The 23,253-nt window shown below is 38.4% G+C and overlaps 1 protein-coding gene across 14 annotated transcripts in view; it reads right to left on the reverse strand.

Annotated features, from left to right (window-relative positions):
• dlg1a (discs large MAGUK scaffold protein 1a) overlaps positions 1–23,253 on the reverse strand; it is a 151,310-nt gene that overhangs the window by 55,753 nt on the left and 72,304 nt on the right. The window contains exon 1 of one of the 14 annotated variants that reach the window (XM_065240356.2): positions 14,532–15,883. The exons of 12 other annotated variants lie outside the window; for them this stretch is intronic. In XM_065240356.2, the coding sequence (XP_065096428.1) occupies positions 14,532–14,747 (216 nt within the window). In that variant the 5' untranslated portion in view covers positions 14,748–15,883. Of the gene's footprint in view, positions 1–14,531; positions 15,884–23,253 lie in introns of those variants that run through there. One more of the 14 variants, XM_065240362.2, reaches the window with a different exon arrangement.

The raw sequence follows: 23,253 nt of genomic DNA on the forward strand, positions 1-23,253 counted from the left end.
CCCCTGCACTTGCTCGCCAATTAATGAGCTCCAATGGGCACTGCACATGACAGCACACAGTCCGTTCTGCAGGCATGAATAATCAATGCTCCATTCTTGATTTCAGCATTGGCGTCTGGTGCTCGCTTAGGACGGTCTGCGCATCGCTTCTCGAACAACAGCGGATTTGCACCCTGCACGTCCGACTCACAAGGCTTTTTGTAGTCTGATTCAAAGCATTAGCACGGGTCACAAAGTGATGGGTCACAGGGGATAAACGCAATCTCTAATAAATGCTTAGCGAACGGGCCTGTGCTGTGTATCGGAGCATATGATGGTGGAGAACGTGAGGAAATATTTGAATTACTTTACCTTATTCACAACAAAGCTTCATTTATACCTGCATTCAACGCTTAATGCTTTGTTATTCATAGCTGTGCAATGTTTTTTTTTTATTTAAGCATATAAAGTTCAACAACGGATCACTTTAATATGATATATGTGCTATATATGGTTGATAAAAAGTACAGTAATCATTAAATCAATTGATTAATGAAATATGCAAACTTTATATTATTTAAATATACAATCCTGTAGTTTAACTTAACCAGTATCTTATAGAATAAAGTAAAAAGCATAAAATAACTTTTACTATTTTAATTAGAACAATGATCCTACATGTGTATCCATTAGGGCTGAGCAAATTATTAAATAATCATGATGTATTTATAATTATTTTTCTGTCTAAATAATATATACGGACATTGTGAATAAATTGCATCGATTTCAGCAAGATTTTAAATCGCATTTGCTTCTCAATACTTTGAGACTAGCAAGTATGAGAAAAAACTTTGACGCATCAAAGTTCAAACTTGTCTGCTTGCTTTAGTATTTAAAACAGAGTTTTCACATTTTTATAAATTAAAATATTGCTCTGTTCCTATAGCATAAATGACAGAGCATTGTGTTAGGTCTGCAAAGGTTTTGAGTTCGATCCTGCAGGGAACACAAATCCTGATAAAAATGTCTAGTTTAAATGCCTTTTAATTTGCTAAGCAATCTACAGTTAATAAATAAATAACAATATATTTTACAAATATTTAAAATATAAATATAAAAAAAATCAAACACTGAAAAATATTTGGATGATATTTAAAAATATTGCCCAGCCCTAGTTTTCATGTTGTCCAATGTAATGAAGAGAATCGCCTCAGGCGATGACGTGTATGTGGACAGAGATAACAGACGGGCTGGATGTACATTAGGATTGGCCAGATGCGAAAGTACTGTTTCCTGTTGACTGCACCCATTATTGCTCCCTGTGCTGTTTCTTAAAGCGACTGGGGGTAAGAAAGAAGGAAGAGAAGGAGAGACAGGGAACACTTGTGCTTGAGGCCTTTCAAACAACCCAAAAACGAACAAGGAAAGGAATATTACAATGAGTCAGTGCTAAAAACAACACATTATTAGTTCACTTTTGCTCTGATTTTTTGTTTAAGCCTGAATAAAAATAAAAATGTTTTACATATCATGCCAAAAATAATCTAATCTATAGACCCTCAATGACCATAGTGATATTTTTCTTTCATATGAAACAGACAGATACACCTCATGCTGTACAGCAGATGGCTCCATACACACAGTCATACTCAGACTGAAGCAAAGAACACTAGGCCTAATATTTCACAACTACCAGTCTTAAAAAAATAAAAAAATACACTCATTATGGCGCCATATAGTCTGTTTTATCTGAGGTCCATTAATGTATAAAACACATAAGACAATGTGAGATGGAGTGTTGTTTTTAATAAGAAAAAGAATAATTTAGCTGAAGTTTATATCAAATATTTTAAATAAACTCACATCATTAGGCTCACAGTTGTCTCTCCATAGTAGAAAACTGAGTTAGCTAAATGCTTAAACTAAAGGACTTCAAACTTAAAAATGCAAATATTGTCTGCATAAAAAAAAGGAAAGACAAAAGCAGACTCTGGATGGCTAAATCAGTACTGTTCAAAGAGACTGCATGCGAATGGAAAATCTAGGCAATAACATTGATCTGTAAACATTCATAACAAGCCTAATATAAATCATTCTGATTAAAAACTCGATTGTAGACTAGCAGGGTTCAGGTTTACCCCGAAGACTTGATTCAGGCCAACATCTTATGTTACCGGCTTGTATTTCCTTTTAATCAATGAAGACAGCTGTTCACGAGACTTGATAGACATAACATCCTTCCTCTGCTTCGGTCTAATGAACTTGTTCAAAAGCCAATGGCCATTAAATACAGGATATTTATGACCAAAAAGTAAAAATGTTAAGAGTACAAGAACACGATATTATTCAATTGGTCTCCTCCTTGCAGTAAGAGAGAGACCATAGAGATGCATTTCACTTCTGAGACATTGCTTCTTATTACATTACGAAGTACAGCCACTACAGAGCTGCACTGTAAAAAAAATCCGTAGAAATTGCAGCTGGGTTGCCGGTAATTTACCGTAGATTTAAATTTATGTTTTTAACTGGCAACATTTTGTTCAAAGTTAAATTAACATTAAACATTTACAAGTCTTTGTCTTTATAGAGTAAAACTAAAAAACAGCATCAAGCAAAACATTCTGGGAAACAAAATCTGAAGCAAAAAACAGAAAAAGATTGATGATGACTTCTGGTTCCCAGAATGCTTTGCATGAGGCAGTTATTGTATAGTTTTATTCTGTAAAGATAAAGACTTGTTAATATTTAAAATTGATTTAACTTTGAACAAATTCTTGCCAGTAAATTACATAAATGTAAATCTACGGTAAATTACCGGCAACCCAGCTGCAATAACATTGTAATTTCTACGGAATTTTTTTACAGTGTGCATCTCAAGAATATAAAGACATTATGCTCTGTGCTTCAACAGCATAAACCACAAAGGGAGACGCTGCCAATAATTACATTCCTTTAACATCCACTTCCTTTGTAATGAATACGAGATAAGTGAAACATGTTTGAAAACATTGCTTTTAAATATATACGTTAGCCTAAGGATTTCATCAAGTAACTGAAAAAATTCTAAATTATTTATAAAACTCCTTTTTGCAATGTTGCACTTTTTCAAAGCAGCTTTACATGAAAGATAAAAAGAAACCACAGAAAACTGGAAAATTATTATATGTATTTATACAACAGTTCTTTCTGGTTCTCCAATCTGATTGGCTAAGAGCCCTTCCCAGCATCATTTTCTTTTTATCTGGGGCATCTGTTTACGCGTCTCTCCTGCCCGAAGTGCCCTTAAAAGGATGCAAAAATGCCATTTGAAACTGCAGGCACTGGCTCGCTATACATTGGTACACTTGATAACTTAGGCCTGCAAACTCATGCCTCTTGCCTAATCACAGCCGTGATGATATAGAGATATATCACACTCCTACTCGAGTAATATTGCTTAAATATACAGTTAGTATATATAGAATATACACTCACCTAAAGGATTATTAGGGATACCTGTTCAATTTCTCATTAATGCAATTATCGACTCAACCAAATCACATGGCAGTTGCTTCAATGCATTTAGGGGTGTGGTCCTGATCAAGACAATCTCCTGAACTCCAAACTGAATGTCAGAATGGGAAAGAAAGGTGATTTAAACAATTTTGAGCGTGACATGGTTGTTGGTGCCAGACGGGCCGGTCTGAGTATTTCACAATCTGCTCAGTTACTTGGATTTTCACGCACAACCATTTCTAGGGTTTACAAAGAATGGTGTGAAAAGGGAAAAACATCCAGTATGCGGCAGTCCTGTGGGCGAAAATGCCTTGTTGATGTTAGAGGTCAGAGGAGAATGGGCCGACTGATTCAAGCTAATAGAAGAGCAACTTTGACTGAAATAACCACTCGTTACAACCGAGGTATAAAGCAAACCATTTGTGAAGCCACAACACGCACAACCTTGAGGCGGATGGGCTACAACAGCAGAAGACCCCACCGGGTACCACTCATCTCCACTACAAAAAGGAAAAAGAGGCTACAATTTGCACAAGCTCACCAAAATTGGAATTTGAAGACTGGAAAAATGTTGCCTGGTCTGATGAGTCTAAATTTCTTCAGACATTCAGATGGTAGAGTCAGAATTTGGTGTAAACAGAATGAAAACATGGATCCATCATGCTTTGTTACCACTGTGCTGGCTGCTGGTGGTGGTGTAATGGTGTGGGGGATGTTTTCTTTGCACACTTTAGGTTCCCTTAGTGCCAATTGGGCATTGTTTAAATGCCACGGCCTACCTGAGCATTGTTTCTAACCATGTCCATCCCTTTATGACCACCATGTACCCATCCTCTGATAACTACTTCCAGCAGGATAATGCACCATGTCTCAAAGCTCAAATAACTTCAAATTGGTTTCTTGAACATGACAATGAGTTCACTGTACTAAAATGGCCCCACAGTCACCAGATCTCAACCCAATAGAGCATCTTTGGGATGTAGTGGAACTGGTGCTTCGTGCCCTGGATGTCCCACAAATCTCCATCAACTGCAAGATGCTATCCTATCAAATATGGGCCAACATTTCTAAAGAATGCTTTCAGCACCTTGTTGAATCAATGCCATATAGAATTAAGGCAGTTCTGAAGGCGAAAGGGGGTCAAACAGTATTAGTATGGTGTTCCTAATAATCCTTGCAAATTAATAGCAAATTTTATTGTTCTCATATACAGTGGCGGAACTACAATTTTATGAATGGGGTGGCCAAGGCTGCTTTAGGGCGCACTCACACTGTCCAAACCAAACCGCGCTCGGGCGCGTTTGACCCCCAAAGCCTGGTTTGTTTGACTAGTGTGATCGCTCTGTTCCGCGCCCGGGTTACGTGAATGCGTGAGCTGCGCACGTGACAGATGAACTAAGCAATATGATGACATGTGAGAGGGCTGTCTGTAATCGCGCACCAAACGACTCCGAATGAAAAACACAGACATATCATTACAGTGGGTTCCAGTGTTAAGAGTGAGCTTTACTTCCTGCTTTTTTCAAAACAATTGCATCTTAATGACGAAAGCGCGCCCGGACTCGGATCGATAAGAAGTACAGTGTGAGTGCGTGCATCTGGGGGAGTAGGGAGGGGTGACAATCGCGCTGGGGCTTGGTTTGGTTTGGTTTGGATAATGTGAGTGCGCCCTTAAGGGGTTCAAACAGTATAGTCCATGAAAAAAAAAAACGATGTGTAACCCTGTTTAAAAAAAGCATAAATTCCTACTGCACTGCATGCATTTCTAGCACAGTTATAAACTATTTCTCACATTTGATTTACTGTTTGTTAAGGAGGCAAAAAACTTAATTGAAGCAAAAAAACTTAAAACGGTGTCTTTAGGTGTCTTAAAATGGTGTCTTTAGGTTTTCAGCTGGACTATTACATGATATAAGCTATATTATTCCACAAGCTATATTAAATTTCTCGGTGTGTGGTGCCAGGCTGCACTTAATGTTGCTACAGGTTCTCTATGCTTATCACGTGACATTCAAGCTGAATTCTTTCCTTCAGACATTTTTTTGTTTCACTGTTATACTTGCACATGCATCGACTATACGTCATGTTATGAGATTTATATTACATCACATGAAAATGTGTAATTTCTTTGTGCACAAAAGAAACTGCAATAATAATAGTTCTTTCCACAGAGGCAAAACAAGTCAGTTTCTAAAGTAAACAAGACCAATGAATAAAACATGTGACCCAACACTCTAAGTTTAACAAGAACATTTTTAGATTTGACCCAACAACAGAGCCGGCGCCAGACCATAACTAACAGGGGGGGCACTTGGCTTCCAACGGGGGGGCACGCAATAGCCACAATAACTTGCAAAAACAAGACATTAAAATAACAAATACAGTGCAAGCACACACTCATACAACTGGTACAGACTGTCAGCTCATTTCCCGTATAAAGTGCAAAAGACCACAAACTATGCGCAAAACTATCGAACTTCGACCGCGGCGTGAGCGCCAGCTGAGCTCTGCTGCGCTCGCTCTTTGATCGACGCAACAACAAACCGCCCTCGCGCGGCGCAAGCCATTGAAATGAATGGGTTTCATAGCGCAGCACACACCGCGTCCTAGCTTTAAAAAAGCCGCTTTACCATAATCATGTCATAATGCTGTTAACGGTCTATAGCCACACTTCACATTTAAGCTTACGTAATTTAAAACAATGCTTACTTACCTATAAAATAGCTGAAGACGGAGTGTACGAACATGAAACTTCCTTAAAACAGTGTTCTGTAGATTTGTAAATTCCACCTCGACCTCTAATCTCTGAGTTTGAGCCAGTCTGTGTTTGCATGAAGTCAGATGAAGCAGGCGGTGCTGGTTCGTTTTAAATGTTCTACAATCCATATTTTACACGATCCATAAAATGCCGCGAAAAAACACGTTGCTAGTATCAAGTCACAAATATGCTAAAGACGTAAGACGGGTGAGACGCGGCAATACATCCAATCAGAGAAACTGATCTATTTTAATTAAAGAAAAACTTTTAAGGGGGGGCACAACAACCTGTTTGGGGGGGCACTGCCCACGAATGCCCCCCTCTTGACGCCGGCCCTGCCCAACAATTGTTTAAAACAAAGCATTTTGGGTTGAAACAACCCAGCATAGGTAAAATTACACCTCAATTACGCCAACACGGGGGCTCGCTGTTTTTGAACCAAAGTTGGGTTGAAAATAAATTTTTTTAGAGTTAACTTACTGAAAACAATTATTATTCCTGTGATTATGTTTAGTGCCACTGGTGTCTCAAAAATTATGCAATTCGCCTTTAAACACTGTCTAAATGTTCAATGATGTCGTTACCGCTCATAGTTTTCCACTGAAACTGTAGCCCTGCCTTTGAGAGCCAGTAACCACAGCTGTACGTGTACTTGTACATACTTAACCCCAATCTGGTCAAGAGGTGCTGCCACTATAAAAGTACCACAATACGTTGTTTGGAATGAAAGCATCAGCTTAATGGCAAATTATTAATTAATGAGCACTCGACTGTCCATTGCAACAACAACAACAAAAAAAACACTTTTATATGGACTGCATCTTATTTGTTGAAACAGGATCTGTATTGTTTTACACTGGGAAACAAAATGTTCATTTCTGTTGCCGTGATTCATTGAAGAGAATGTCTCCTACTCACACACAGCCCACAGATATCTCTCCTCCACCTACCCCCGGCCAGCTTGTACAGGAACGCCGCATCTCAACATACTGAGAAGCTGTCGTCTCCCTGAGAAAATGTTTTAATCTACTACAACATTGCAGCGGCCATAAATTACGCCAACACGGAGGCTCCTTCTTTTGTCTCGGCCGAACTAATAGGGTTAATGGGCAGGGTCACGAAGAGCGATTGGGTGGATAACACAATGTTGATTGATGAATCAATGACCGTCTCATCTGTTGTTTACCCCAGAGCAAGAGTTTTCACCTGCTCGGCGTCCCTGATGAAAGAGGCGATGTCATGCAAACCTCTATGTTCGACAGATATGAGAAATAAATAAACAAGTGCTACCACATGATGAAATGTCCTTGCTTGACGATTGCTATGGTAACGCCATGGCAACAGCTAAAGCTGCAGCGAGACCTGCAAGGCTATGCATGCTCACAGGATGACTGCAGTAGAGCTGAAGATCTTTGCCCGAACCCGACGGGACCCGTCGGAACCCGACGGGCTCGGGCGGGTTCGGGCTTCATTTCTAACATTTTACACGGGTTCGGGGCGGGCTCGGGCTTCCGCTCCGGCTTTGTGAGGTAAATGAGCGGTCAAGTTCAAATCAGTAGCGCAGGATCGCGCTGAATTCATTTACAGTGGATTTAATGATTTTCCTCATCAAAAACATGTAGCCTAATCTTGGTGAGTAGGTTTTTTAATGTATAACTAAATATGAATCGAGTCTTACATAATTTAGACAAAGGATATAGACTAATGTTGGCAGTAATGGAGAGAAGTGCCGACGCAAGTCCCGCGGAGCCTGCCTCTTAATTTCGTTATTGCCAAATACCCATCTTAATTCAGAATGTATTGTATTATCTTAATTTAATTCGTTAAGAAATAATAATTTTATTGGCATATTTATAGTGTATTGCATAAGCCTATTTAGAATGAGATGTTACAATGTTACAGATTACTTATTTCTTTGTTTCAACTTCCAAGTGGCGTGTAGATTATTAGTCATGAATAAATAATGTTAAAACCTGTGTAAATTTCTCATTCTTGACAAAAGCTGTGTGTGTGCGCACATTTAAATAATGTCGGGCTGTAAACGGGTTCGGGCTTTTAAAAAGCTGTCAATCTAAATGTACGTTCGGGTTCGGGCTGCATTCTGTCGGGCTCCGGACATTTCGGGCCTAACTTTTAAGGCCCGATTACAGCTCTAGACTGCAGCTCTGCAAATCTTAAACTGGTTTCTTTTTTAATTAATATGAATTTGCTGGGGAACCTATGCTGAAGTATTTAGTTGCATATTTACCTCTACTTGTCTTTAGTTAGGGTAAATATAGTCACAACCATTTCAACAGTAAGAGTTTCTACAGTTTCTATCGTATTCAACCTGACTATTTACATTTAGCAGACGCTTTTATTAAGATAAAGAAACAATCAAGCAATTTGTTATAGGAAAGCAATAATACAAGAAGCGCTTATACCAAGTTACAAGGTTTCACAATTAGTTTCTTACTTAGGACAGTAAAACCACAGGAAGGCTTACGTGTGCTTCAAGTCTTGATGGGTGTATGTTTGAAACTTGGAATACAGTATCATTCCAGCAAGGGAAACAGGTGGTACAGAGACATATTATATACATATTACTGTACTGCACATTATGGGTGGGAGCCAGCAACGACCTGCTTTTCTATTACATCGATATCGGAGTCTTAACACGGAAAGTAATGCAATAAAAATGTGCATTAAGCTAATGCTATAGTACAGTATGTTTTAGAGTATGATTTGTTTATAGTCAATCTGCTTTTCGCTAAAGATATCCATGTAAAAATTCGAACAAACATAAAATATCAAGTTTGCCCATCTGTGCTTTATACAGAATGTACACATACAAAAAGAGTGTCCAAAAGGGTTAGATTTTATCACAAATTCTTTTTTACAAGTCCTTCATCGCATCGATATTTTAATTAAATTGTAATTAAGAAGCCCAGAAATATACAGCAACATTTACACATCTGGCAGGCACTTTTATTTAAAGTGACATACAGCGGACTTAAAGGGACACTCCACTTTTTTTGAAAATATGCTCATTTTCTAGGTCCCCTAGAGTTAAACATTTGATTTTTATCGTTTTGGAATCCATTCAGCCGATCTCCGGGTCTGTCAGTACCACTTTTAGCAGAGCACAGGGGTGTCCAGACTTTTGTGTGTGGCAATCTACTTTTAAAATAATAGAGCCGACATGATTTACCTGCTAAAAAACAGAGTTAATTATTTTTATAACACTTTAAATGCTTGTTAGGACTATACATCTACATTGAATTTAGGGCTGTTACCATTACTCTATTCTTTTTGAGGAGTTAAAAAAAATCATTGAGGCGAGTATTCCTTAAAATAGCGGAGATGCGGTTTAGTGAAACAAACTAGAAAATTACAACAGTATTAGATGCATATAAATTAGCGCTACACTGCCTCGCCCTCTCTCTCTCTCGTTTGCTCGCTCGCGCATACACACCGTGCGCTTGGATCAGCTCCTGGGTGAAGGCAAGAATGCGCATCCTGGTGAATTTCGGAAGTTAGACGACTGAGCTGCAGCGGCCTGGCATAAGATTTATAAAAACACATTTGAGATGAAAGGCAGAGCAACTCAGAGTAATTGTGAAACACGCAAGTATTTTAAGAACATTATGCCAATTTCGCCCATGGAGCAGCAGTTAACTTATGTGCGATCTACCGGCATTGCCCTTGCGATCGACTGGTCGTATTGGACACCCATGGCTTGGCACAACCCATTGAATCTGATTAGACCATTAGCATCGCGCTCAAAAATAACCAAAAAGTTTCAATGTTTTTCCTATTTAAAACTAAAACTAACGGAAAACTAAAAGTTGCGATTTTCTAGGCAGATATGGCTAGGAACTATACTCGCATTCTGGTGTTAAAATTAAGAACTTTGCTGCCGTAACATGGCTGCAGGAGGCTCTATGATATTATGCAGCTATGCTAAAAGTGGCACCGCCAGACCTGGAGATCAGCTGAATGGATTCCAAAAAGGTAAAAATCAAATGTTTAACTCTAGGGGAGCTGGAAAATGAGCATATTTTGTCTCTTTAAGGTATACATTTCAGTGGTATAAGTGTTTCCTGGGAACAAACCACAATGTTTGTGCTGCTAATGCAATGCTCTACCAAGTGAGCTAGAGGAAAACAAGTACACATTAGAAGTTACCATACTGTTACAATATCATATTGTTCCTGTCTCTGTAAGCTTTTTAGACCAAAAACTGGGCACTACTGTATTTCGCATTTTTACCATTTAAGCATCATTTATTTTTGTGGTTTATTTTGAGTTACATGTCATGCATGTTATTTTTATACCATAGATTTGCATGCATCCTTGATTTCAGATGAGTCTTAAATCCTAAAGGCAATGTCTTCCGGTTACTTTGAAGCATATATCTCTCTTTGTCAGATCAAAGCAGAGCCAAAATCTTTATTTAGCTCACAGGGTATTTTTGAGGACATTTGATACATTCAGCTATAACATATACAAAATATGGTTAACATTGATGCAAGACGTCAGACATCATGCAGTTTTTGTTACACATTTAAGAATTAATACTTAAATGCTTCCAGACAGACGTAATGCAATGTAGTACCTATAACGGTACAATATCTGCAATACAATGCTCATAGTGAAACAAATATTGACTGCATTATGCTAACGGCATCTGAATATCAGATTGATCACCAACTGCTAACTTGCAGCTAAAAGTTTAATACCTTCTGAGAAACTAGGCTGTATCTGGACACGTTTCTAAAAAGTTTGCAGTAATCATTATGCATTTGTAATTCAACACAGCAATGAGTGGGTTGCATCACAAACTCTTGGTCTCTTTTACGTATATGGGCTTATTGCATTTATTAAAAACAAATTGGATTTGAGGTTCATGTAGGTGCAGTGTAGAATTAATTTGAACTTGATTTAATTTTATTGTCGTTGTATGCACACAGCAGTACAAAACAACGAGATGAGGTAATGTTCACATAAAAATAGATTTTCTGCAGATGAGCACAGCAGCTTTACAGATACCTTAGGACAGATACAGTATGTCAGTGCAAGCTGTTTCAATCGTATTACTGAGGGATCTGAACATACAGTAGTGTTGGCTTCAATGCTAAAGAAAAGTGACCAGGCAAATGTGTGTGCTTATATGTTAGAAGCTTTAAAGTGGACATTTACAAGACTTTTTAAAGATGTCTGATAAATCTTTGGTGTCCCCAGAGTAAGTTTGTGAAGTTTTAGCTCAAAATACCATATAGATAATTTATTATAACATGTTAAAATTGCCACTTTGTAGAAAATTAGCCATTTTGGGTGTCCTCTTAAATTCAAATGAGTTGATCTATGCAGTTAATGGCATGGCCGTGGTTGGATAGTGCAGATTAAGGGGTGTTATCATCCCCTTCTGACATCACAAATGGAGCCAAATTTCAATTACTTGTTTTTTTCACATGCTTGCAGAGAATGGTTTACCAAAACAAAGTTACTGGGTTGTTCTTTATCACATTTTCTAGGTTGATACAAACACTGAGGACCCAGTTATAGCACTAAACATGGAATAAGTCAGATTTTCATCATATGTCCCCTTTAAATTAGTTTTGACATGCTTAAAAATGTATACCTTGTAATGTTGCTTTGGACAAAGCGTCTGCCAAATGTCTAAATGTAAATGTAAACAGCAGCACGCTCTATTGAGTCACATGCAATTTCAATGTCATTGCACATTCACAGGAATTTCAAGTCTTACTGTGGGTTCACACCAGACGCGAGTTCAACAATTTGCACGATTAGATTACATACAAAGTCAATGCAAATACGTGATCAGATGCGTAATCACGTGGGGTGATGTAAATGATGTGATATGGGTGGCGCATTTGAATCGAAAACATGCACGATTCGCCTCAAACGTGTCTTCTTCGCCCAAGTTGAAAATATCCAACTCAAGTGAAAAAATTTGCATGATACGAAGTTAAATCCCGCAAGTAATCTAGAGCGAATAACGCAATGCCCCATGTTTGGTGTGTACGTAGCATTAGTATTCCGAAGAAATGTTTACATATCCTATAACACATCAAAAAGTGTTAAACCACCCTTCAAATAAAATTTGAAGTTATGATACGTGCACACCATCAACTTCACATCCTGTTTTATTGCTCAATGTTTATATGAAGAGTTTGGTTCCAAAACGCAATAAATCCATTTTGACAAATTTTAGTAAAAACGTGTTTTCTATACCAAGAAAGTGACAAGCTGAAAAACACTATTTTCTGTTACAAACTTTCACATAGCATCTTTAGGTTATAAAAACATAAAAAATTCAAATCCATAACTTGATTTTCAAAGATTTATTATAAAAACGAGTAATTTCTCGCGTAAATTATTAGATGTTGATGGCTTACGTTTCTTTCGCTTCACAGAAAACCACAGGTTTATCAATGCTATTAAAGTATTATTTCGTTTTTGTTTGTTTGTTGATCACGAAGTACAAAGTAGATGAGGAAAACTAGGACTCTGTGTACTCAACGCGCCACCATTGTTTACATTGCGTGGAATGGTGCGCTGTAATTTGTGGAGCGGATTTATTGCATTCTGTAGAAAAGGAGGAATGCCGTTTATTGCGTTTTGGTAAAAAAGGGAGAAAAGATGACAGAATAACATGGCGGATATTGGATTTTGCTTTAAATTAAGAATTTAATTTTAAATACTGACCTGATATAATACTGATTTTGGCACTCATATTATTATTTTTTATGCCGTTTATTGCGTTTTGGAACCAAACTCTTCAAATGTTGATTAGCAACTGCAAATAACTTACAGTTCGAATAATGAACATTATAAAAGGATGGTTATGGTTCTTGATTCTAATGTCAATAGCCATGGTTTATTTACAGAAAAAGACCTACTATTAATATCACTGTGCAGCACCTGTAGATGATCATTATTTGTGTTGCATAGCAACGTTTTGTCAATCTTCACATGACTATATGGACTAACAGAAAGATGGGATTTCATGATTATAGATTTTAAAGAACATTTGTGTTTTACAAACAGATGAGTGGGAAACAAACACTTCTCACTTCTGGTAAAATCATTGTAAAACACAACTTCTCATGAATTAATGTTAAAGTATGTTAATAAAAACATACACACTGTGTTTAACCGCATTATCTTTATGTCTTGGCAAGCATGGCTTTTTGAAAGCATTCATGAAAAAAATATGAAGTTATCATAACGGAGATAACGGAGTCAAGGGAAGCAATAAAAGAAAACCCTTTGTTGGGCTTCTATTTGCCTTTGGGCTTTAATTTCAGGGCATGACCCTAAAACACAATAATTGACCATTTGTCCTTTCAGAAGCACCCATCACCTGACTGACAGATTTTTGGTACCAGTCACGCACAGACAGAACAGGGGGGCAGATCCCAAAACGTAATCCCTTATATGATTACTGTACATATGAGTGGGGCATTATTCATTTTGTGAGTGCTTATAAAAAGCAGATACTTAAACTGTCCAGTGAGATTATGCATTGTAACTCTCAATTAAATGGACTTTTACTAAAAAAGGCTGCCACATTCATAACATGAGTAAATGTAATTTATTGTACGCATAAAATAGATTTAGCAAAACTTATATAACAGTCAAAGTCACTTTGAAAGACAAATCTATAAAGTCTGAGTGTCTGTTCATAACAGCTTTATATGTTACAATCATGTTATTGCCTCTGCAAACAAGAAGAGACAAGCAAAGCAAATAAATGCCTGTCATGTTTAATTATCACATGGTGTCAAAGGATGTAGTTGTTTCACTACAATCAAAAACACCACAGCCAAACCAAACCTTTTCAACTGAATTGATAATATATGCTGTGTGGAGTGTTAAGATACTTTACAGTAAGGGGCCTCTACCTATATAATGTACATACTATAACTATCATTAAGAAAACGTTCCCTACACAGTAATGAAATTAAATGGAAATCAAACTCAAACGTTTCTCGAGAAAGTTTTTTGAAAAAAAGAACCTTACAGAGTTTCAATAGAGACTACAAAAATTGTGTTCAGATTTGCCAAGACACCAAATGCTGCAACTTAAAGTCAAAAGCAAAATTTTTCCAATTAAAATGACCTGAGCCAAGCTATACATGACAATATAGCTCTATGTTTATATTCAAACTATTTAATTTCTCCTAACAAGTTTTAGGAGAAATATCATTGACAAAGTTAACTCCATTAAGGCCCATGAACTACACCACACACCCACAAAGCAACACAATTTCACCCTGTAGCGAAGAGTTACCTGGGTTGCACCTGCTGTGATGCAGTCACTGAAGGCCCCGCGTCTCGAGAAGAAGGCCAGCAGCTGCTGCCAGCGTGAGGAAGACGAAGGCAGCTCTTCACTCGAGCTCCGTTTGGGCCACTGCCTCTGTTTGTTCCCCGGGGCGGCATGGCCGGATCCAGCGTTGGCCCGACCGCCTCGCGGGTACAGCGTGTTGTTTCCGAAGATGTAGTTCATCACAGCCCTTGGGGCCAGCACAGAGCTGTCAAGCCCCGAGGCAGCTGGCAAAGTGGAAGAGCGGCTGGGTGGGAGGGTGCACCTGGATAAAGTTACAGCATCCTCTCCCGAACACGGAACGACGCGAAGTTAAAACCGACAGCCCGAAATCCATCCATTGGCCAACTTGCAACCTTCCTGTCCTCACCAGCTGGGAGATCAAGTGTGCAGCAGTCTCATGCTGGAAAGTGGAGTGGGCAGGAGTAAGAAGGGAGGCGGTGAACGTGCTGCCCACGAACAGCGCGCGCTACTCTGGGCTCTGACTCCGGCTCCAGACGAGCAGGGACCTGAGAGAAGATCAATGAACGAGCAAGGGAGTCTCTGTGCATGGGGGAGAACCTAAGAGCTTGAAGAGGCAGGAAATGGGTTCAATTAACTGGCAAGTGTTGCAGTCGAAAGCCCCACAGTTCTCAAGGGATTCTTAATCTAAATGGACCGGGGCAACAAGATCGTCCAAGAGCAGGTATCAATCACATCACTTTCTTAAAAGCAACAGAAAGCCTTCCACTGCGCATTAAATATAGATGCTGGCATTCAGGGTGGTACCCTGACGAAAAAGAAACAATCTGTGCTGTTGTGGTCCTTTTCATCTTAGGCATGGCCGAGCTGAGAGAACTCCTGGCCGATCATTAGAGCCAGCCAAGCCACAAAACTATTTCAGCAACGCTATCGATTTTTCCCCTCCTGGCACTTTAGGCTAAAAGCTTCATTGTTCGAAAATAGACGATTACCTAATGATTATAAAACTTTATGCTAGCAAACATACTCACAACGCTGAGCGTGAGGGAAAGGCACAGATCTAGCGAGATCCAGACGTAAAGGTAAATCCAGAGCGTGCACCACACATTGAGAAGACGACGACGGCGAAGAGGAATCCATGGTGATCTGGATGCTCGTTCTGACAGAGATCTCTCTTCACACACTGCAGTCTCTTTCCACACACATATGATACAGTGAGGGGGAGACAAAGGCTGAGCTTCACAGGCGGAAAAAAAGAGAGAGCGGATTCAAAAATAACTACGTCTTTTGTTAATAAGGCAAGATTCCTGCAGATCTCCACCACAGCAACGCTCCGCTGTCGAACCCACTGACGTCGGCTACGAGCCACCGAAAACTATCCAAGGTGTGCCACAGGTGTCAAATGAGGTAACAGACATTGTCACAGCTTGTGCCTCAATTCCCCCAGGACCAAAACCATGGCAACAGCTTCCACATCAAATAAAGCAAGCAACCCCACAGAGCCCAAGCCCAGCCTTCTCTTACACCTAAATAGCTTAGATTCACAGGGCTTTAATAGAAATTAAACAACCACATACGACGGGCCTATTATTGCACAGCATCTGATCAGAGATACTGGCAATCGTCTTCAGTGATACTGGCAATTTTCAAATTAGCACAAGGAGGAAAGGAAAAACAAACAAACAAACAAACAAACACAAAGCCATTGCATCCTTATGTAGTCATGGAAAATCTGTATTGAAATGGTAAAAAATAAAACACTGGGAACATTTATTAAATACAAAATATGATTACTTTAGCTTGCCTTAAGACAATGTTCAAGCATTCTCATTTAAATTTGACCTTCTAAGTGTTACAGTGTATCAATAATTCATCAGCAATTAAATGAAAACACTGCATTTATTTTTTATGAGTGTTGCTGCGGACCACTCATTACAGTTTACCGATTCAACGGACACCATCAAAATCCAGACCACTAATGTCATGTTAGCTTAAGAGCGGTCTACAGTGCAAAATAACCATTGCAATGCCATAAAGAGCTTGAAGATAGGGAGTAAAACACGATCTACAGCATTTACCATTGATAACAGATTGCTTAGTGTTAAATCAGTGCCATAAATCTTTACATTTTTGTGTTAAACTTACATTTTACACAGTTAAAGTGTTTACGTTAAGACAAATGGTACCATAATACAAATCACATTTTGGATAATGATAATCTTTATCACAATGTTACAGACATGCAAGGGGAGAATTCTGACAAAACATGTTTAGTTCAGCCTATAACATGTAAGAGAGAGGCGTAATCATGCAATTACAGTACAGCCTCTATATTTCCCCAGGGTAAAACTATATACAATAACCTTTAATATAGGTTAAGTATGGCCGGTGGTAATTTTGATAGAATTTTGGCCATACAAAGTTATTTCAAGATTCTTTATGTTTGTATTGTCTCATTTGTCACATGACAAAACATGCATGACGACAACTCGTCACATGCCACAGATTACCAATTAGATTTGACATTGTTTTTTAAAGGTGCAATGTGGAACTTTTAGAAAGATCTTTTGACAGAAATTAGATATAATATAAATAAGTATATTATCAGTGGTGTATAAAGGCCCTACATAATGAATTGTATTGCTTTAATTTCCTTGGAATGAGCCGTTTTAACCTCTTGAAAAGCACCCCCACTCTAGTCCAAACCATGAAAAGACTCTCTTTCACTAAAAGGGTTGTTTTTACTAAACCATTTTTAGTAAACACATTTCATACACTTTCAGCTTCATTTTCCCAGTTTCAAAATTATTTTAAGTTAAAAATTTAAAAAGTTAGAGAGGCTGAAGTACATTGGAATAAAAAAATGTTTGCAGAACATCTTTTTTATTACTAAAAAACTTAATGATCAATATGTGTGTGAAACTTAGAAATGCAATGATCCCAAAGCCACAAGTCTAAAGAAGTTATGTTTCAGGTTTGAGGTCAAAAAAATGTCAGCCCCAAAATAAAAGTCTTTTGCATGTTGTCATCTGGACTTCTGTAACAAAATACTACATTTATGTTGGTACATCACCTATATCACAAAACAGAGACCATACACTGATGCAAAACCCGTAGACCTTTTAAACGATGTATAGTTATGTTAATATTATTAATGTTTGTAGACAGTAGGCTATATATTGTTAGCAGCCCACGAATTAGTGCACGTCGAGAGGTTAATGTACATACACTGCCAGTCCCCTAGCATTAAAGGTCGTGATGTTTCTACAGTTATTCAAAACAATCTAGAGATCGCGTTTTTTGTTACGAATTTGTCTCAGACGATGAAATGTTTATCCTGTGGCGGCTACCGTAGATTCACTATGCGTTTCAAAAGGGAGGGGTGAGCTGTGGACTGAGCAATTGGTTGCAATTTAGTGTCTCACTGCTGAAAGTCCCACATTGCACCTTTAAAATATAGTTTTGCTTTAGAAAACATATTAACCCACTGGAGTTTTATTTGTTTTACTTTAATGATGGATGTAAAGGCCACTTTATACTTCTGCGTCAAGTGTATGTCATAGCCTACATAGTCATGTACCCTATGCTGTACCCCCAGTGTAGGTCAGACGCATCAGGTTTAAAGGGACAGTCCACTTTTTTAAAAAAATATTCTCATTTTCCAGCTCCACTATAGTTAAATATTTAATTTTTACCGCTTTGGAATCCATTCAGCCGATCACCTGGTCTGGCTGAAGCACTTTTAGCATAGCTTAGCATACTCCATTGAATCTGATTAGACCATTTAGCATTACGCTCAAACATAACAAACATTTCGATTTAACTTTATGGGAGCTGGAGTGTCCCTTTTACAGAACAGCATTTTAACTAAATTATTTGTTGTGTTTAAATGTAGAATTTAAGACAGATAGTACATCTTGATTGTTATGAGGTGGAGTAAATTATGAGAGAATTTCCAACTACTCATTAAGTTATCAGATGGATCTAAGGTAAAATGGGCATGGCAGAATTCCATACAAAATCGATAAAATCATCACAACAAAATCTATTTCTACGACAATTGAATTGGCACTCACACAAACAAGTTTGTTTGCTTATTTTAAAACAGACTCCATTCTGAGAAACCACAACCACCAGCAATATGGCAATCAATCGATACCACAATACAAGGACAAAAGCCTTCAGAGTGTCCCCTGCCACTTCCACAAGCTCTGGGTCTCAAGGCCAAATGAATCCGGCAGTAGACATCGGAAGAGCAGTTATTACAAAGATGGAATGTCGGACACTATGACAATATAAAAATACCGGCTCTCTTAAAAAAAACGCTTCACAACACAACTTCTGTCAACATGCAGTGCATAATTGTCATTTTATGATATTTACAATAAAAATAATACAACAAGGTATGTAAATGCAAAACCAATGAAAGACTTCTGAAATGCATTAGAACATCCGATAAACAAACCTACACTCTTGTTTCAACCTAACTGCTGAGTTATTAAAACAATAATAAGAATAACATGCCTGAATAATATGATATTTAAAATAGACACATAGAATGCACTAAAATTGGCCAGCTGTGCCAAGAATGTGATACTGTTCCACATCTTAACCACTAACCTACTAACAGCTAAGATGCATTCTTACTTTTTTTATTTGGGAAAAATGAACAGCGAATTACAGTAAACATAAGAAAAATAAACACCAGCTGAATTTTGGTACATTATAAAACTCATTTAATGACAATTCACTAAACCTGTACTGAGTGCTACAACCACCAATGGTCTCTCTGGGACGTTTACAAACAGAAAATGAGAATACAGTAAATAGTGGTTTTATTACAGAATCAATATGCATGCTTTGTTCTCTTTTCTACAAAATAATATGTTTAATCACATTAATAACAGGTGCAACATTTATAATGCACAATAAGCGGGACATTGAATAAACTTCCCACTATTATAACAGGAAAATAAGGGATATTGTCGTAAAAATTAAATTTGAACATTATCAACACACACACGCATGATTTAAAATGTCCTGTTACTTTCCAAAATCTGGTCATATTTCTTTGTACACGTGTTCTGTCCCAAACAAATAAAACTAAGTAGAATGCAAATACAGTATTTTTCAGAAAGTATAATTTAAAGTTACATACATTTTTAAAACTTCCAAAAATAAAACTGATCTGTGTGTACCTCTACACATTAAATGGAAGATATTTCCGCGAAGGTGATATTTCCCTGTGCACCTCTCAACTATCCTGTGATTTACATGCACAGCTCAAAGTCATTTTGTCTGGAGCGAGCTTGTCCCGCAGACATGCTTTATATATCCCTGATCCACATATATACTGCTGACTATTACCTACCAGCAGCTGCAGTCTCTTGGTCCTCCTAATGCTTCTGATCAGATGCCGTCCCATCTTTTTCGCATACCAAATGGAGGCCAGCATGTCACCTATGAGTCCTGAGGTAGTACCCGGCACCAAAAAGAACAGAGTAGTCCTTTGCTCTGATTCAAACTCTCCACCCACCTCTAAAAGCTGCATCAAGGTGATCCTGTAATGCGATGCACACAGGATAGGGGGCTACGAGCTTGTCCCTGCTTGAGCCCGCCAAAGAGATTCACCAGAGAACATGTGGAGCTGTGTGCTGGCCGCTAGGGTACCACAGGACTTTAAACTGTGGTCTGTTAGACTCCCCAGGAAGGGCACAGCTCATTTTTCACTAATGCCATCTCTCTACCCCTCCTCCCCTGTGTTTCTGCAATCTTGGCTCGCAGCTAGACTAACAGAGGCTGGGACAGAGAGGACGTGGTTCAAGGCAGACGACTGGCTCACAGGCGGTACGGAGCATAGTCTGTCAACCTAAGCTGGAGCTTGGTGAGCACATGAGACCTGAGGTACATTGGCATAACAGGGTGTAATGCTATGATTCAGGTAGTCAGATCATGTCATTCTGTTAAAGAGGTATAGCAGGCATGAGTTTTATTCTAAAACTATTCTTGAAAGTTTTAAATCCAGGTCACATACTGTAGGGTGACTGATGTAAAGTTATGCTGTAGAACTGAACTTGTCTATGAACTTTTTGTTTGATGTCATATACCACTGATGCATGGATGATATCCATACAGTATACTGTATGGTAAATGACATGTGGTTAGGCCTTTAATGTGTTCATTCATCGATTACACCGCTTAATTATTTATACACTGGGGTCTGTCACATGTCAAGCAACAAACATTGCAAGTATGTAGCAAGTCAGTAGCAAGTATTATGTTTACATTTAAAAAATGAGGAAAACAATACAGTGCTACATACAATATACAGTGCTGTATAAAGTTACTTGCTACAGTGAAAGTTTCAATATTGAAACTTTACTGCAGTTTTGTACTTTGACAGATGTCAAAATGCTGATGTTTAAGCTTTGCTAATACATATTTTGGTCCAACAGGTTCTCAGGTTCTATACAGTAAGAGTTGCCAACACTGGCATGCTAATAGAGTACATTAGACTAATGACAGTTAGATGCTCCAAATATTGACAATGACCTCCACTAGGTCACCTCCTTCACCTCTGAGGCACAATGCCCATGCACTTATGAGATTTCAATTACAGTACAGAGGTTAAAGATGTTGGATCCTTTCCCTCTAAACTTGTTTGCTATTCTTAAAGGGGAAGTCCAATCTAGACATTTTAGCCTGTTACCATGGGTAATTTATGTCCATTTTGCATTTTCCATGAGAAAAAAAAAAAGAAATTTGCACGATTTCGATTATTAGATTGATAGTGTGTTGAAGCTGAATCTTCGTAACGGTCTTTAATGGACTCAATTAACCAGAATGCACTGCGCGAAACTGAGTCATTAGCCCCACCCACTAACCGCTGTTCGATTCAGTCTTCAGGTTTGTTTGACTACATGTGCGCCGCATGAACCGACAGCCGGATGACGTCAAGGTTCCGCGAGAGCGATTTGAAAGCAAACTCCTCCGTATGATTTCGCGAATCGCTCTCGCGGTACTTTGACGTCATCCGGCTGTCGATTCTTGCAACGCCACATACAGTTGAACAAGCCTAACTTCTTTTACCGCTCAACTTGCTCTAAAATCAACTCAAGTCAACTTGAAGTTAGCCGGCAGACGAACCCATCCAAAGAGTAACTCCGCTTTAACAGTCTCTGAAGGGGAAATCACCAAAGCCCTCGATAAAGGATGACTAGAACCTGTGCAGTATGTGGATGTAAGGACAACAAATTCAGGCCACCGGGAGTTTTTATTGTTGACATCAACGCGACCCTCAGCTGACCCACCACTACGCGAAAATTTGATTATGCAGCCAGCACTTTCGTCAGGAAGATTTTGAGTACTGTTTTCAGCCCAGTTTTTCCGCGGACTCAGCTAATGTAAAATTGTAAAAATATCTAAAACATTATTTGGCTATTGGCTTTGTTGTTGCTTGTTTTGTGTAACTACTGTAAACATACTACGTAGGAAGTTATTATCATGTTGTTGTTGTTATGAACACGAGCAAAGCAAGCTAACGTTAGCTCCTGTGCAGCTGTCAATCAAAAACGTTATCATCTACTGTCAATCATCTCGCCTCAAGACCCGCCCCCATTTAGAACGTTCAGAATAATGTAGTCGTGCATTTTTCTTCCGGTGATTTGACGACACGTCAAATCACCGTTACTGTAGTAGTTAAAAGCTTTCATTTTTTATATGGAGTTAGTACATTTGATGGCAGCACAATCAACTACATATATGTGATGAAATATAGTGTTGGAGCATAATGTTGTTTTAGGGTGGACTTCCGCTTTAAAGTCATTTTTATTGTTGTTTGTATTTCTATGTAATTGTTTTAATACAAGCCATGTAACAAATGCATTCGAGGGCGCATGATGCGAAGTTCGTCACAACGTGTACGTAGCCCGTCATGTGTGTGGTTCGTAATTTCAAAATATGTGTTTGGCGTGTCGAGTGAACCTGTGTGCATCACGTGTCTTGTCAAAATAAGTGACTGCTGTAGACACGTCAAAAGGGTTTATGATAAAAAAGACGTTCACGTTTGCCAGATGCTCGTATAATCTCATGCGTAATCATGAGTTTACTGTTAAGGGAGTGTCTTGTGTGTGTTTTGTGAACAAGAGCATCTCTTTTATCATAAACGGTTTTGATGCGTGAACAGCAGGCACTTTTTTTGACAAAACACGTGATGCACGTCATGACGCAACAAACACATATTTTGAATTTGCGCCCCTTGGAAGAGTCATGAGCCGCCACCATTGGTAAGAATGTTCTCCATAAAATTGGTGACAGTCTTATTCCCGCGGTTTAAATCGCTTTGGTTTCCAACGTCACAAACATGTATCCAATCATATCAACACAGTTGAATGCGTGAATTAGTAGTTTGAGTCATAACTATTATATATGGATGCCACATAGACTCGGTGATGAAACGGTTGCAGCACACGCGTATACTGAATGAGGCAAGGGTGTAGAGTAGGGGTGGGCGGTATGACCAGAAATCCATTTTACGTAATTTTATTTTCGGTATTGGTATATTTTATGTTTTTTCAGTTTATATTGTTTTTGGAATATAACAATTTACAAAAATGTGCCACTCACTATAGCTTTTAACTTAATGCTCACCACAGTTTTTAAAAATGGGCAAGTTAAAGTTATTGTTACATTGTGAAAATGCCCAGAAGATTAAGTCTTAATAGACAGA

The sequence above is a fragment of the Paramisgurnus dabryanus genome, chromosome 7, assembly GCF_030506205.2.
Source record: "Paramisgurnus dabryanus chromosome 7, PD_genome_1.1, whole genome shotgun sequence".
Classification (NCBI taxonomy): Eukaryota; Metazoa; Chordata; class Actinopteri; order Cypriniformes; family Cobitidae; genus Paramisgurnus; species Paramisgurnus dabryanus.